Source organism: Hippocampus zosterae, chromosome 12, assembly GCF_025434085.1.
Source record: "Hippocampus zosterae strain Florida chromosome 12, ASM2543408v3, whole genome shotgun sequence".
NCBI lineage: Eukaryota > Metazoa > Chordata > Actinopteri > Syngnathiformes > Syngnathidae > Hippocampus > Hippocampus zosterae.
In genome coordinates this window covers 2,986,621-3,003,275 of record NC_067462.1, presented here as the reverse complement: position 1 = coordinate 3,003,275, position 16,655 = coordinate 2,986,621, and the positions used below count along the sequence as shown (strand labels likewise).

Here is a 16,655-nt window from a genome sequence, read left to right as displayed (position 1 = left end):
TTTGTGAAAAAAAAGCTTCCTTTATTTTGACCTTTTAAGAGTCACAGATAAAAGAAGTCAACGTAGTGCTTAGGGAACATTTAAAAGTGAAAAATAGTGAGCAATGGGTGTGTAAAAGAAATGGACACTTTATCACTTTTGACCATAACGTTAGCACCTTTTTAAAAGCAATATTAACACTTTTTTTAAGTGGTCCAGGTAAAAGTCACTCAGGAATGAGCTTGTGCATTATGTGAATAAAATTGAAAATAATGTAGAAATTACATAAGAAAGTTGTAATATTTTAATGGTAAATCTTCTACAAAAAAATTATTACATTGATAAATAAGTTACACAAATATAGACATTTGTTCAGTTTACAAAAAATATACATGTATAATACTGCAACTTTTTTTAAGGGCTCAGTTCTAAACATTTAAAAGTTTTTCTTGTACTACTAGCAGGGGATCATTCTTCAACATTACAACATATATGTTGTAATTTTTAAACATTTTTTAACATTGTTTTATCGGTGTGGCTGTAACGCGCCAAAATGGAGTTCCAAACTGGAAAAAAATAAATAGAAAAGGCTCCTTGTGTTTGGTGGCGCTCTAGAACAGTACGTGTGGCGTGTCTACTGCCGCTCGTCCGTCAGCACGTTTCCGTATTTGTCTTTGACGCGGAGCCGTCCTCCAGGATATCGCGTCTCCTGCCGTCCGTCGGTGTAGACAGTCTTGACCGTGCCGTCGGGGTACTCTCGCCTCTTGTAGTCAGCCGTGTGCACCTCCTTCTGTCCCGTGTTGAAATGGATCTCCTTGGTGCCGTCCCTGTTGGCCACCAAGATGCCATTAGTGGCTTAAGCGCCCGCTTTGCGGATTTCCAATACGTTTGAAAATGTACGGGAATGGAAAAGGTTAACATTATACATTCATTAAAGTTAGCATTTTGCGGGAATAGTTATTTTATACGAAACTATAGAAATACATTTTACATGTAATTTTGTGAGGATTGTCGGGACTTTCACGAATAGAATTCTGATTTATGAGAGCAGACTAAAATTTGGCGGGAAATGAATCAATTGTAGAGTAATAAATTTAGTGGGAATGAAATCTAATTTTAGAAGAATTCCAATCTTATGTGGATTAAGTTGTGATTTATGCAAATACATTTGTATTTTCTATTCCAATAATGTTGAAATTCTACTGATGTGAATTCCTAAATTTTACAGGAATTACATTGTAATTACGGTATGTGAAATTTATCTATGGAAATGGTCAATTTCGTGGGGACAAAGTCATAATTTTGATGGGAATCAAATTAAGTACATTTGCAATTTTAAAGGAATAAAGTAATTTAGGTGCAGACGTTTTATTGGTTATGATGTCATTTTTTAAAAATGTGAATAGTTACAATTTTCCGTAAAATAATTCATTTTGTTGGGCAAATGTGCTCGTACTTACGTTTTGATTTGTACGACTGTTCCGTCCGTCATGACGCTCTCCTCGCTGCCGTCTGGGAAAAGGGTCTTCACCGTCTGGTCTGCAAATGTGATTTCTTTACGGCCATCTGGGAAGTGTTTTTCTACAAACACAAAATGGATGCCACCTTGAGCACAGATCTGAGACAAAATATCCGTATAGGATGGACCGTATATTATTGGAAACCGTATCATGCCTTACTAAGGAATACGATACTGCAATACATCTGATTGATATCCCCCCCAAATGTATAATTTGAGAAAAAAAGTACCTGTAGAATGTTTGCAATGAACATGAATGGTTTATGTCTGACCTATCTGATTGTTGGGGAAGTGCAGGACCTCCATACCATCCGGGTATGTGATGTGCGTCGTCTTGGTGTCGGCATAGTAGTACAACTAGGGACCAGAGGAGAACTATTTAAGAGCGAAAAATAGAAATAGACGCGAGGGGTCCACTGGGCTGCACTCACCACCCTGTGGTCGGCCGTGACTTCTTTGGTGTCACCATTGAAGAAATTTACTGTGACAGTCGTGCCGTCACACGACACCTGTTTTGTGGTGCCGTTGGGATAGACAATGACGCGATCGCCACCCGCCAGGACCGTCTCCACCTGGAACGCACACAGCCATCTTGCAGTCAGACGATTTTGCTTTCGGTCTTACAAATACTAATGAGGTCATGAAAAATTCAGATTTGGTGTGAGCCCAGTACCTTGCCATCAGGATGCGTGATGACTTCCTGCAAAGATGTCGTCTCGCTTCTGTCTGCTTCATTGGACTCCCACACCAACTGAATCGATTAGAAAGGATGAACATTTGTGTGATTATTAGTTTTAAGTCTACAAATCAAAGACAACTGAGAATTGTTATAGACTGCGGAAGGATGGTCAGGATGCCATCTCTGACCGGCGAGTAGCTGTCAGAATCTTGTTCATTTGGAGAGTTCTCTTTGGCAGCCATTTGCTTTTCCTCTGACACTTCTCGTGGTGATGAGGAAGAGGAGGACTCTGTTGTTTTTTTCAGGCTGCTCTTCGTCCCTACACATACAAGTATGTCTGTTTATCTTTTTCCCAATGCACACCGGCCTTACACTTTTTTGTACACTTGGAATCTCGCACAATTATTATCTGATCATCTGAATGCTTTGAAGATGTTTTCACCTTTACTTGCTTGTGCAGTGGAGTTGCCTCTAGGGGGCGCTGCAGCGCTGCCACGTGGAGGGCTGACACTCCTCGAGTCCAGAGGACTCTGCAGACGTGCGGGGGAAAAAAAGTGTGATTTAGGTGAGGAATAGTCATGTTTAGTAATGATCATCGTACTCAACAGCAAACGTGACTCCTTTGCTCACAGAAGGCCCATGTCTGACGTCTTTTTCTGTGACTACAGAGTTCTTCAAGGCACTCAGGCGAAGTTTTTCCAGCATACGCACCTCATGTGATAAGATGGAGGAGAGCACTTTTAAAGAGACGGGTTAAAAAAAAGAGACTTTCATTTGCTTTGGTCTGGCATTCACCTCGTCTCTCAACTCGCTGTTCTCCTGGCCGAGCGAGTCGATCTGCTGGCGGAGGCGACCGTGAGTGGCGGACCAGCGACTCTCCTTCTTTTTCAGGTCCTCTTGTAGGGAGCTCAGCTGCTGCTTCAGAGCCTCGGGGCAGGAAATGACATCACGTTCATTTGATTGGGACGCGAACACATTGGTGTCGAAGAGCGGTTAAGGTGTGTGTACCTGTATCTCCTCACGTTCCTTCTTGTCTGGCACGGCTCGGGCGGCCGATGCGTGTTTCTCAAAGACTTTGCGTTCGCGCTGCAGCTTCGCCGTTTCTTCCCTCTTGTACTCCTCAAATCGAGCCAGCTGCTCGGCTCGCTCCTGCTCCCACGCCAGCCGCTCCTTCCTGGAGAAGCCGGCATGTTAATAGAGCCACGGGGACAGTGGAGTGGGGCCGGGGGAGGGTCTTGCATCTTCCACAACCTGAGGTTCTCCTGGTTCTGTTCGTTTTCCTGTCGAAGCTTGGCCAACGCTGCGTTTTCCTTCTTGAAACGCTCAATCTCGATCTCCAGCTCCACCAGTCGCTCCCTCAACTGTGTGGATTGGACCTGCTGCTCTGTTTGAGCAGAAAACGTATCCATTTTCTTTTGGGCTTGTTCTCACAGGAGTTAGGGTGAGCTGGAGCCCATCCCAGCTGGAAAAAAGGGCAATTCTTGCCAATAATATCTGACAATTAAATTAGCCAGCAGAGTAATCGGTGGGGCGCAAATTAAGATGCGACAAAAATGGCAAAATCAAAAAGATGATCAGTGGGATTTACATCTTAGCTTTACATTGCTGGCAAATGTGCAATCTGGATTCTCTGATGACATTTAATTTCAACGTCTCACCTGGCTTGTTGTCCGTCTTGTCGGGTGGGGAGGTTGAGGTGATGTCAGGCGGAGGAAGAGGTGCATTTTGGGTCTTTGGCTTGAGCGCAGGGAACAATTTCATCATAAGTTTGGAGTTTGGAGGAGGAGGCAGGGTAGGAGCAACATCTGACGCTTGATTGGCCGCTTCTGCGTCAACGGGTTCGATGCTGACCGCTGTGTCGTCCGTCTCGTTCCACGTGGTGTCGTCATCAAACACAACTTGACCCGGTGTCGCATCTTTGTCGTCCTCCAGTGTGGAAGAGTCGTCATCTTCGTCGTCGCCAATACTGCTGACCACGTCTTCGCTCTCGCCGTTGTCATCCTGGTAAGAGCGCTTGTCGTACGGCGGCTCCGACGGGACGGGGTAGCATACGCTGCTGAGAAAACCCGGCGGGTCGACGATCCGTTCGGTCTCTTTAACGTTGTCGTGGGCCTCTGATGAGGACTCCTCCTCCTCGTCATGGCCTTTCACGGCGCCACTGATAATTTCGGGACTCCGCTGCTGCTCTCTGGCCGGTGGCAGCTTGATGGGTGTTGATGAGAGTCGTCTCTGGTGGAGCCCGGCCACACCCAACAGCTTCTGCTTCTCGCGGTCCATCTGCAGAATCTACAGATCCCCTCCAAAAAACAAAACGTCATTGTACTGCACAGTCATGGTCTCAAAACATGTCTGGTAAAAAAAAAAAAGCAAATCTCGATGCCTGTGAAGGCTGAAATTGGATCTCACTTTCACTTTAAGTGAAAATAGGCATAAGAGGACCTCAGTAGACAAGGAAACATCTTCAAACTCAACACAGAGTAGCTCCTTTATGTGGCAAGGAACCATCTTTTACCACTTAATTATAAAAAGAAACGCCAGAGTATCTCATCACATGCTAAGCAACCCAAATTGGTCACCTTGGATTCCAGTTTCGGACTTTACAAGCCAGGAACCCTTATATGGTCCCTTCAGTCAAAATGGCCAGAGCGCTACTTTTATGGTCAAGAACCACATTTGGTTATTTCAAATTCAAGTCAAAATGAAAGTGAGCCTGCCAGGCGTCCGGGATAGTTGTCACCTTGCTGACGAAGGAAGAGTTGGATGAGAAGGAGAGCTCGTCCGCCGCTTGCTCCAGTAGCTCAAACTCTCCCAGCTCCATGCTCTCCAGATGGCGTTCGCACTCCCAACGGCGCAGCTTCTCCACCAAGGACGTCTCGAGTGATTCTTGAAGCACGTTGGGCAACACTGCCCGCGCGTCTGCCTGCTTCGTTGCGGTTTTACTTTCCTCCACTTGTCTGTTAGTCCTCACTTCCCCCCCTGTGTTTTGTCTCTGGTGGCATCCCAACACTTTGGTCCGCGTTGCTTTCATCTCAACCCTGACATCTCTTCTGTCCCTTTCGTCTCTCGGACGGTTCTCCTTGTTCATGGTGGCGGTTTTGCGCTGGACGGGAAGTCGCTGCTCCACCCCTTTCTCCGAGGTGGTGCGGGTTACGACTGTGGCCTGGCTTGATGGTTTGAGATCTGCGTTTAGGTCCTCTTTGGGAAGAGAAGACTTCCTGGTAAATCGAGACAAGCCCTCGCCTCGCCTCAGAAATGCCCGTTTAGGGGGCGGCGCTGACTGCCCTCCATCTGGATTCTGTTAACAGATTGAAACTTTTCCATTTCTGGCCCAAAAGTTCTATCACAATTTTCCTCTTTGTTTTATTTGAGATAGACTCTCTCTTTTTTTCTTCTTCTTCTAAACATGGACACTTATAGGGTTGTCTGACCTGCTGTTGCTGGGCAGATTTCAACCTGTGCTCTTCCAATCTCAGCTGCTCCTCTAGCATCTCTTCAAATGTTTGCTTGCCTGCCTGGATTGGTCTGTAAAGACACACACACACAAATAACACAGACACAAGAACATTTGCATATGTTTGTATCTATTCAATGAGTTTTCTCGCAGTTTATTGTTTAGCAATTTAAGTTCTCCCGCTTTTCAGGACCTTTACGTAATGATGATGTATTCATGAGGAAAATTCATACATTCAACCATGACTAGGAAAGAGATGTTAAGTTATGGGCAACGAATAAGGAAAATGACTGTCCTTCATCTTACCTGTCTCGTATCATTCGGTTATCTTTTCTTTTGTTGTCGTGAGTGTTGTGGTTATTGGTATTTGCTCTTGGCGTGGGAAACCCATCATGTTTCGGGCCTGCGAGACCCACACAAAAATATATTAATATGTTGATGTCACTTTTTATACAGTGAAGCCCCCTGTTTTTAAAAAACAAAATCTGCATTATAGCGGGGGCACAAACGATGGAGCGACAAGGAACACTGTCCAACAAGAAACCACTCACCATCTTCCTCATCATGCCTTTCAGTACTATTTTGACAGTTTTCTAGCCGTGTGAGCGCTTCCTCTTCTTGGTGCCGGTGCTTTTGGGCTCCCTCGGGATGACTGGAGTGGTTGTGCCCAGGACTAGAGGCTCCTGCAGCCCTCTGCTGCTGCTGCTGCTGCTTCTCCTGGAGGCAAAGGAGCTGGTCCAGCTGGTCAACTTTCAGCTGCTCCTGCAAGTGCTGCTGCCACCTCCTCAGCTGCGTGAGGAAATGCAGAATATCTTATGTAAGTGTTTTGTGGCATTCAAAAAAAATACAGTAAAATACCTTGTCATAATCCTGCGAGTGGCTGGCAATCATTTCAACCAATATATATTTCACAGAACTTTTCTGACCTGATTTGAGGCGTTTCAGGGATATAGAAGTAGTGCTTTGTCGCCATTGTAAGCATCGATAGACGATTATAAACCTTGAAGGCATCCCTGCATAGATTTTTGCTTTTGGCCCATTCAGAGATCAAACACGTGCACTTATTATTATGACTACCTGATCCAGCTTCATCGTAATGGAAACTTCCTGGGAGCTGTTGGGCGTCTCCTCCAGCCTGCCCGCCTCACTGTATCTTCCAGGTGCCCCGGAAAGGCTCTCAACATCTAGGCAGCTGCTGTCCACTGAGGTGGCAATGGGAGCAAAGTCCTCCGGCTCCGAGGTCACGGCAGCTCCCGTGGAGTCATACCGCAGACAGCCAGGGTCCAGAATCACACCGGCCCTGGTGCTGCTTGGCATCCAGCGGGCCAAAAAGTCAGACGAAGAGTGCGGAAGCCCGGCGAGGGGAGAGGACATGATGCTGCCACCCCGTTCTTGGTTGTTCTTAATCCGGTGTTTGAGCAACAGTGAATGGTGACAGGTTAGGATTGTAGCGAATCAAACTTGGTTTTCACATGATTTCCATGTCAAGCGGAACATACTATTGGCAACGCTTACAAGACTATTTAAAATTAGCATCACTTGTTGCATAAGCAGTGACATGCTTATGCATTTGGCAACTTGGCCTTCAGTGGAGCCTTAAACCATGCCACGAGGGTTATTAATAACCACCACTGTGCCACATACATCATCTGGAGCAGCTCAGAAGCAATGTTTGGTAATAACATAGCACGACCCTTTTAAATAAAAGGCCTCAGACTGAGGAGAGAATCTGATTGTTACATGGATTAATGTGTGTAGATCGCTACAGGGGTGTTTTGGTGGTAGTTTGGCGCTGGCTAACCAATCAGAGATTGCAAAAATTTCGACATCATGAAATTTGATTGGTTAGAGAAACCAGCCAGCAGTCCTGATTCTGAAGGCTCTGGGCGGATTTCATTGACACGAGAGACTAAAGTCTAATTGGTCATTGAAACACCCACAAGTACTGGAAGCAATGCAACCACGAAACACGCTAAGAAATGAAGAGAATATACTCTTGGGTACTAATTTCAACAATTACAAGAAGCAAATATTAGAATCGGGGTTGTTCCACGGTGTTTTCCTCAGCTGGCCATTACGATCCACTGTCAATGAACCTCCTACGCTGCCTCGAGCGTGAATCATGACAGCCGTTTTGAGAATTGCAAAAATAAAAGAGAAAGTGTCCAGGGGCGCCAAAAACTTTACGGGAAAATTCCGGTCGGCCACTTAAAAGTGGATACAAACACACGCAAGCATGGGCGAGAATTACCTTCAGCGCAAATAAGTAGAGTGAGGTGACGACGTTTAACACAGATGTTTAAAACTCCACCACCCTCCTAAAAGGGGAACTTCACAAACTTGCCGCCATATCAAAACAAAGCCCGCGACAGTGACGTAGGCGCAAACAGTGGCGGATTGCTCCGATGCGATTGTAAAGTTAGCGTCGCCGGCTGGCTGGAGGGTGAAGTGCATGATTGTGGAATAATATAATTATACACAAAATCAGATGTATTATTAGAGTTGGAGTGTCTAGTTGTTAAGATTTATTACTTACCGGAGATAAACATATAAATAGCGCAGATATCAAATTCAGTCCTCACTTTTTCTTCTTAAAAAGAAAAAAATAGAAGCAAACTTGAACGTCAGTGGATCCTGATAAACTATATCCGGTCTCCTAATTCACAATAAAGCCAGCGGTTTTACAAATACTTTATTCACCGCAGTATCACCAGTAAATACACATTTTAAGTGACATATATTAAATTTGTATTTTGTGTTTTGTGGATATCTTGCAAAGTATTCGACATATGTGATGACATTTGGAATATTACTTTTATCATGACACGCGTACATCGAACATCCCTTTTGGCGAAGACTGATTGGTCGATACAAAATGGCCACATGACACGAATATCAGAAGTTTTCATTTCCAAGCGCATTTCGAGACGTTAGTCAATTATGGACAAAGTTACATGTGATGTCCACGGTAAGGCGTTAAACTACACATCATTCGGGAAATAATTCGTGTTTTTGGCTATGGGTACATCTTTCTTTAACTCACAATTACGCTTTGTGTTGTCTTTCAGGTGGGGTATGTATGCTAAAGACTGGCGTGAAAGATGGCCCAAGCAAAGGCAAAAGCTTTTACGTGTGTGTGGACAAGCGTGGCTGTGACTTCAGCAGAGTGGCCAGGTCTGATTGGTGTGTCTCTTCAATATTTTTTTTGACATTGAATTGAAGTTGCTATTCATCATCCATTCCCCTTCCCACTCAGCATCTCGGCCTCTCGCTGCCTCCAGCATGAAGATTCCATCGTGGAGCTCCAGGCGTTGACGTACAGCCAGCAGGAAGAGTGCGACAGGTGGGTAGCTATCGAACTGATCGGTCCAGGTTTGTTTCTGCGTGGGCATTATGTGCGACCCAAAGAACATGGAAAGTCATCAATCGTAACCACTATGCTTGCATATACCTTGTTGTCTGAAGAAATTATAGACGAACGAGGCGATAATCAAAGCGTCCTTTAACCACTTTTACGTTTTTCTTTCTTCATTCCCTTCAATAAGTTTCAGAATCGGTTCTTTTTTTTTTTTAACTTGAAGAGGTTGAATCAGGACTTTTAGTGATCTTCCTTTCCACAAAAATGGGCACGTCTACTAAAGTACACAGTGTGAGTACCTTGGTAGACTCTGTCTCTATTAGCATTCAGATATGACATTATGCTGTATATTTTTTTTTCTGCCTCAGGTTGTTCTACAGGTGCGTTGAGGGTAAAAAAGCCGGACAGCGATGGTGTGGAAATGTGCCCTGGGCTATGGTAAGACTACATTTGACATTTACTCTAACATGGAGAATAGGAAAAAAACCCAGAACTACAAATAATGCATTGAGTAAAAATAAAATCCACTGCGTGCTGGATCACATGTGCATTATCTATGTACATGTCGTGACAAGTCGTCAAATGATCACTTTTGTCAACGTTTGTCATCATTTTACAGCCAGAGATGGATGAGAATAAGTGTAAAAAATCGGCACACGCTTCCTGTCTGCCACCAGTGCGAAACCCCTTCAAGGCTCCGGAAAAACTGGGCCAAGAATCACAGTGGAGGAAGATGCAAAGACAAAGTGAAAGCAAAGACAACATGGAGACGAAAAGTAGAGCAGAAGAAGGTGAGGGGGAAGGTAGGCCAGTCACACCTGAAACACATAGAGGACAACATCTTCCAGCAGGGATGAAGCTGAAGAAGAAATCTGGGGATAAAACACATCCTCCAAGCAAAAGTGACATAACCACCTCTGGAGGTTCTGTAACAGAAACAAGCATCTCTATATCTGTTCCCAAAAGTGACATGGCCACCTCCAAAGGTTCTGTTGAAACAACGAGTGTCTCCACTTGTAAACTGAAAAACAACATGGCCACCTCCGGAGTCTCTATGTCTGGGCCCAAAAGCAACACGGCCACCTCCATCACTGCCACGGCTGTACCCAAAAGCGAAATGCCCACCTCCGGTGTCTCCATGTCTGCACCCAACAGTGAAACGGTCTCCTTCAGAGGTCCAGCAGTAACCGAGCGGAGCTCTCCATCTGTACCCAATACCAACATGGCCACCTCCAAAGATTCCATGCCAATGTCTGTTGCCTCCACGACTGCCCCCCAAAGTGAAATGGTTGCCTTTGGAGGTTCCTCCACGCCAAGCATCTCTTCATCTCCGCCCAAAAGTGAAACGGTTGCCTCCGGAAAGTCTGACAACAGCGCAGGGCAGTGGAGACCCCATCAAAGCAAACAGTGCCAAGATGATGAGGACGACGACTTTGCGCTGGTGTCTGTAAAGCCCCCTCAAAAGCCCCACCAGACCCTCACCTCCACCGCCATCCAGAAGCCTCTGACTTCCTACTCCGCCTTTCAGCCGGCCTCCCATGTGATGCACAAGATGCTGTCCACTCAGCTCCAGCAGAAAAAGGTGAGCCTCAACTGCCTGCAACACTGCCACAGTTACCTCGAAAAAGAAACTTTGCGACTTTATTACTTACACCGCCGCCTTGCCCAGCAGAAGTCAATTTCTAACTATCTTCCCGCTGTCATGCCGGCACGTCCAAGGCTACGCTGGCGGTGGTAAACGTGGCGGCGCTGCCAGACAAAGGTGAGCGTCTGAGGACTCAGGTCAGAGAGCTGGAGGCGGCTCTGGAGTCTCTCGACCTCACTCCCGCAGATGAGAAGCCACCCACCAGCCAGGTAGCGAACCCCTTCAGCCGCCCGGGGGGCACCATCCTCATTCCGGCCCCTCCTGCCCCAGGACCCCACCCACAGCCAAATCGGGGCTTCTCCCAGATGCATGGAGGTCAGTACATTACCTCCGCTATGTATGTAATTGTACAAATCCCTAATGTATAAGAAAAACTCCCTGAATACGGTCCCAAACGGGTAGAGCACCAGGCCTACTACGGCGGCCGCATGACGGACAACCGCCTGCTGGCCGTGAAAAACGCCACGTGCAAGGCCATCGACCACCTGCACACGTCGCTGGAGTCCTGCCCGGCCGCCGACGCCGAGGCGCCGGACCCTAGGGGTCTCCGGGTGTCGCTGTTGGCTCACCAGAGGAGAGCTCTGGCCTGGCTGCTGTGGAGGGAAGCACAGAATCCATGCGGAGGCATTTTGGGTAAAGGCGGCAGATGAAGTGTATTCATCATGAAATGAATTTTGATTTGAACACCCGCTGTATTTGCGGCTGCAGCGGACGACATGGGCCTGGGGAAAACGCTCACCATGATCGCCCTCATGTTGGCGCAGAAGAGCAAGGTGAAGGCGGAAGGGGAGGACGAGGAGGAGAAGAAGCAGGAGGAAGGCTGGCTGTCAAAAACTGGTAACATCAAATAAGACAGGAAATTTACTTAAAGGACATTGAATGAATAATAAATTGGGATTAAGTCCATTTTTTTAAATCTATTGAATAGGTAAAAATGCACTTACGGTAAATAATTCCACTCACACCTTTTTTTTAAGCCATCAAATACATGAAAGATGCCATTACATCATTCAAAATTCCTTTACATAAATAAAAAGGACTATTACTATGAATAAATAAAATGCATAGAATTGAAATGACCCCCAAATCTCAAGCGTTTCACATTTTTAGTTTTGACAATTTTATGACTGAAAAAATGCCTCCCAGATTGCCGACCGAGGCCCTCCAAAGGCACGCTGGTCATCTGCCCGGCCTCGCTGGTCCACCACTGGAAGAAGGAGATTGAGCGACACGTGAAGGCAGGTCGCCTCAGCGTGTACTTGTACCATGGATCGGACCGCAACAAGAACGCCCGAGTGTAAGCACGCACGCACATACACACACGCAGAACCAAAGCAATTTGACTGACCAATGGTGCCATGTCTGGCAGGCTGGCTCAACACGACGTGGTGGTGACCACATACGCTTTGGTGTCCAGGGAAGCGCCTGGCCAAAAGGAGGCGGACCAACCCAACAAGGAAGCCAAAGATGCGGTGGGTGAAATATCGAAATATGAAGCGCACTCATTCAGAGTTTTCCCGGTGATGCTATTATCCACGACCAGTGTTGTTAAACTTTTTTATACCAAGTACTAACTCAAAAAATACTTGCTCACCAAACTTCACCATAAGGACCAACATTAATTAAAATACACTTGTGCCGTTGGCCCAAGTCTTTATGTACAATGTGGAATTTCACATATACTTCTTAAAAGTGAATTAAATAGTCCTCAATCCACTGAAAGTCAAATTATCTTAAATTGATACAAGACTGTACTCAGAAGTGACTTAAAAATACTATTACATCTCCTGAAATACCACTAGAGGGAGCACACGTGCCAGCAGCGATACTGTACTCATACCACACTTTTTTGTTTGACACATCAGTTGGGTCTTTGATAAAATGGAGCCTCCGTAACATGCTAATTGACATCACGAATGCTTCCTCAGCCAGCCGCAGCGGGCGGCGGCCCCCTCATGCGTGTGGCGTGGGCCCGTGTGATCCTGGACGAGGCGCACAACATTAAGAACCCCAAGGTGCAGCAGTCCATGGCCGTGTGCCAGCTGAGGGCGGCCGCCCGCTGGGCCGTGACCGGCACGCCCATCCAGAACAACCTGCTGGATATGTACTCGCTGCTCAAGTAAGAATCACCTTCATTGTGACCTCCTCCAAACACAATGTCGAGACCCTCCGAAATTGTCACGTTTCATCTGGGTGCGAGCAAGAATCCGCATTTAGCAGCAAACATGGCAAGCCTCACTTACCATGTTTTATTCGGTATATATCTCAAGAAAAATGAAATGCACAATCTGAATCAAATCTGGATAGGACAGCAAGCTTTAATCCGGATCGGGTCTCAATTTTTCGGGAATGTGAGTTCTGAACAGGTAATTCATATTCAAGTGAGAGAAGGAGAGAGAGAGAGGAAAAAATAAAAGCAAGAGACAATCAAATATCAGATCTCAAATGCACAATTTGGATCAAATCTGGATTCAGTTTGGCTCAATCTATTTTATGTTTTGTTCATATTGGACAAGATTTGACCATTTAATCTAATCCAATTTGAATAAAATTAGCTTTTTTTTCTTCTTGATCCGATGCTTTAATGTCAAGAAATTTAATCCAGATCTGAGCCAGATTACACTTTACTCCGTATTGTAAACCTTCCATGTAAAATCCCATGTTTGAGGTTTTTTTTGCTGCCCCGTCCAGGTTTCTGCGCTGCGCTCCATTTGATGAGTACAAACTATGGAAGGCGCAAGTGAACAATGGCTCCAAGCGAGGCAGGGAACGACTCAACATCCTGACCAGGGCTTTGTTGCTGCGACGAACCAAAAACCAGCAGGATTCTTCAGGAAAACCGTTGGTATGGAATCTCGTTAGAATTACACGCAGGCCTTTGGCATACCTCAACAAAATTCATAGCACCACAAAAAAACAAAACAAAGCAAATATCCGGTCAACAGGTGGCGCTTCCTGACCGGACCTGTAAGGTGCATCAACTTAAACTGTCTGAGGACGAGCAAGCGGTCTATGACGTGGTATTTGCCCAGTCCAGGTGACACACAATACTTATTTTTTTTAGGCATGTACCAAATTTGGCCCTCGGATCCTAGTTTACTGTTGGCAAATTTGGTACCTGTGGCATTTGATGACCTGCAAAGTGAAAGAATAAACTGAAAGAGGACTTTGACTTGCTCTTTTGGTTTTAGATCTACTCTGCAGAACTACCTGAAGAGACACGAAGGGAACGACTTAAAGGGAGAGAGCGCCTCTGCTTCCAATCCCTTTGACAAGGGTAAGGCATCAATTCAGTTGTTTTAATTTTATTTGATCAAAGTTGAAATGTGTGCATGTGTGTGTGTGTGTGTGTGTATGCCCTTCCCTGTTGTTTCACTTCAGCGTCCCAATCTGACCTGCCCGTGGCTTCATCCCAACAACCACAGCGGGCTGCCAGCACCGCCCACATCTTGTCGCTGCTGCTGCGTCTGCGACAGTGCTGCTGCCACCTATCACTGCTTAAAAAGGTACACACACACACATACACACACTTGCGCGTGACCTCACTTTTTTCCATCTGTCTCAGACTCTGGATTCATCGGAGCTGCAAGGCGATGATGTGGTCTTGACCCTGGAGGAGCAGCTCAACGCTCTGTCGCTCACATCCGTGTCCTCGGCGTCAGATGGTGGCGAGGACACGGTGGGCCTGAATGGGACACGTTTCCCTTTGCGGCTGTTTGACGAGAGCAGCAGGAGCACCAAGGTGGGCAAGTAGACTCGCGCCATGACAACAGATGCTGTGCAACAACCTGATAGTGCACATACATATTCAGTATTATAATTGGACGCTGAAAGGTTTGCAAAAAAAATCTCCCCCGACATCAATTAGATCAAACAACATGAAATTTTGTGTCATGGCAGGACACTAGAAAATTTTTGCAGGGCCCATACCCAAAATTGAGCAAGTTGGCCATATTCCAGGGCTCGTAGTTTGTGGAAGCTTTAGAAAGGGTTCGAAAAAACTCAGCACCAGTTTCACCAATTAATGCTAAAATTAGGTGGGCATATCGGCACCAAAAAGTCTCAAGGACCTCATTGAATAGGAAGTTGGCCATTTTTGTTTGAAGCAGCCATTTGGGAAAATACAAAGGCTGGTATTTTGCCACACTCCTACTCTGGAATTCAACCCAAATAAAAATGTCAACTATGAGCATTTTTCCTGAAAACATTTTTTTTTTTACAGATTTCTGCCATTGTGTCAGAGCTGGAGGCCATCCGAGCGAGCGGTGACAACCAGAAAAGGTAACCGTGACTCCAAAATGTGGAAGGAAGGCGCTACCAAGGCCCTGAAATTTGCATCATTTGCAGTTGCCGCAAAATTTGCATTGGGAAATGTACGCTACCCCAAAGTTGGAGCTGGAAGTGGGGGAACCAAGGGCTTTGTTTGAGCCTCCGCAACCTTTTTGTGTTCTACTTGGTATGACTTGTGAAACTCTGTGTTGTGACAGCGTGATCATGTCCCAGTGGACCAGCATGCTGGGCATCATGGCCGTCCACCTGAAGCAGATGGGCCTCCGCTACGGCGTCATCGATGGAACTGTCAACCCGAAACGCCGCATGGACCTGGTGGAGGAATTCAACACCAACCCCAAGGGACCGCAGGTGACTCATCCGTACGCCGAGCGCCCTCCCCCAAAAATCAGCTCCCGAAGACGGTTTCACTTTGCAATGTAGAAAGAATTTGCTGAGTATTTCTCTCGCCATCTTGCTTTTAAGTGACAATTTAGGGCCATTTTGCCCATTTTTAGGGGACCCCCCTTCATTATTATTAATAGTTTTACTTTGCAACATTAATTTTGGCAAGCATTTCTATAATGAGAAGACCCACAAAAAAAGTCTCAAGAATCCATACCCGACAAGACATAGTGGGACATATTAGTTTTCGTCATATTTCACATTTGCACATCAGATAGCGGTGATGTTTGATCACTCTGCGAGGACCCCGATCGTTGCTCCTTACAGCGTGAATTACTTGTTTTTGAAATGTTTCTTTCATGTGGAAGGTGATGCTTGTGTCTCTCTGTGCCGGAGGCGTCGGCCTCAATCTCATCGGCGGGAATCACCTCTTCCTCATGGACATGCACTGGTGAGTGAGCTGGAAAGTGGACAGGAAATTTTCGAGAAACTGTTTCTTGATTTTTTTTTTTTTTAACCAATTGGCAACATTATGGTTGACAGGAATCCAGCCTTAGAGGACCAAGCCTGTGACCGAATCTACCGCGTGGGACAGAGGAGAGATGTCAGCATCCATCGGTAAATGGCACGCTCACTTTATCCTCAAACATTTCACTTCTTGCCAGATGTAGCGACTGCAGCAGCATCAGGTTTGCTTGCAGGTTCGAGTGTGAGGGCACAGTGGAGCAGAAGATCGCCACGCTGCATGCCAAGAAGAAGGAGCTGGCCCAGAGCGTGCTCTCGGGAACTGGCAACGCCGTCGCCAAGCTATCCCTAGCAGACCTCAAGATCATTTTTGGCGTTTGAACATCGAAGTGTGTTTAAATTCATTGGGTACAAAAATGAATAGAACCAAGGTTCACTTCCAAGTACAAACAGGCGAATATTTTCATTTTGTAGTTGTGTATTTGCAAGGAGCATGGAGGACGCCCACCAGCCCAACTGACTCCTGGGCTCCTGACTTGGCTGTCCCACTTCAAGGCACCTTAGTGCTTGCAGTAGAACTTTCTGCATAATTACCCCTCATTTGAAATTTTATTTATTTACATTAGCTTTTTTTGTTTACATTTCACAATACTGTGCTGTTTGTGTTCATTAAAAAAACAAGACTTTCAGTTTTATGCGTTTCTGGAACGGCTTTGCAAACTACAAGTAATTACCACGCTCTTACTATTTTATTACATTTTTTTTCAAAGTGGTACATTAATATTTTTAATATTTATCACAATTTAATCTGTGTACATGACAGAGCTGACGTTGAGCAGTTAGCAGCTGATCAGCTGTTTAGTAGCAGCTCTACGAAGAGCGATT

The 16,655-nt window shown here is 45.8% G+C and overlaps 2 protein-coding genes across 4 annotated transcripts; one reads left to right on the top strand and one right to left on the bottom strand.

The window, feature by feature from the left end:
* Positions 1–7: 7 nt before the first annotated feature.
* On the bottom strand, positions 8–8,023 carry cenpj (centromere protein J). 3 transcript variants are annotated; one of them, XM_052082353.1, is made up of 18 exons: positions 7,880–8,023; positions 6,706–7,029; positions 6,180–6,417; positions 5,935–6,031; positions 5,606–5,699; positions 4,915–5,472; positions 3,836–4,463; positions 3,429–3,561; positions 3,186–3,351; positions 2,973–3,104; positions 2,784–2,888; positions 2,620–2,707; positions 2,366–2,496; positions 2,172–2,249; positions 1,930–2,070; positions 1,771–1,855; positions 1,440–1,560; positions 8–806 (listed from the first exon to the last, which is right to left on the bottom strand). In XM_052082353.1, exons 2-18 carry the CDS (start codon positions 7,000–7,002, stop codon positions 614–616), a joined length of 3,285 nt encoding a protein of 1,094 aa, XP_051938313.1. In that variant the 5' UTR covers positions 7,003–7,029; positions 7,880–8,023; the 3' UTR covers positions 8–613. The 3 variants fall into 3 exon arrangements, with proteins under 3 accessions (XP_051938313.1, XP_051938315.1, XP_051938314.1); XM_052082355.1 differs by having other exon boundaries at positions 2,808–2,888; XM_052082354.1 differs by having other exon boundaries at positions 2,973–3,095.
* A 455-nt stretch (positions 8,024–8,478) lies between these two features.
* ttf2 (transcription termination factor, RNA polymerase II) lies at positions 8,479–16,459 on the top strand. Its single transcript, XM_052082349.1, has 21 exons — positions 8,479–8,596; positions 8,697–8,802; positions 8,885–8,971; positions 9,355–9,424; positions 9,606–10,568; positions 10,706–10,946; positions 11,034–11,264; positions 11,340–11,468; positions 11,778–11,928; positions 12,001–12,103; positions 12,560–12,750; positions 13,323–13,476; positions 13,577–13,668; positions 13,823–13,908; positions 14,013–14,137; positions 14,197–14,373; positions 14,854–14,912; positions 15,119–15,272; positions 15,674–15,756; positions 15,849–15,923; positions 16,007–16,459. Exons 1-21 carry the CDS (start codon positions 8,569–8,571, stop codon positions 16,149–16,151), a joined length of 3,450 nt encoding a protein of 1,149 aa, XP_051938309.1. The 5' UTR covers positions 8,479–8,568; the 3' UTR covers positions 16,152–16,459.
* The last annotated feature ends 196 nt before the right edge of the window (positions 16,460–16,655 follow it).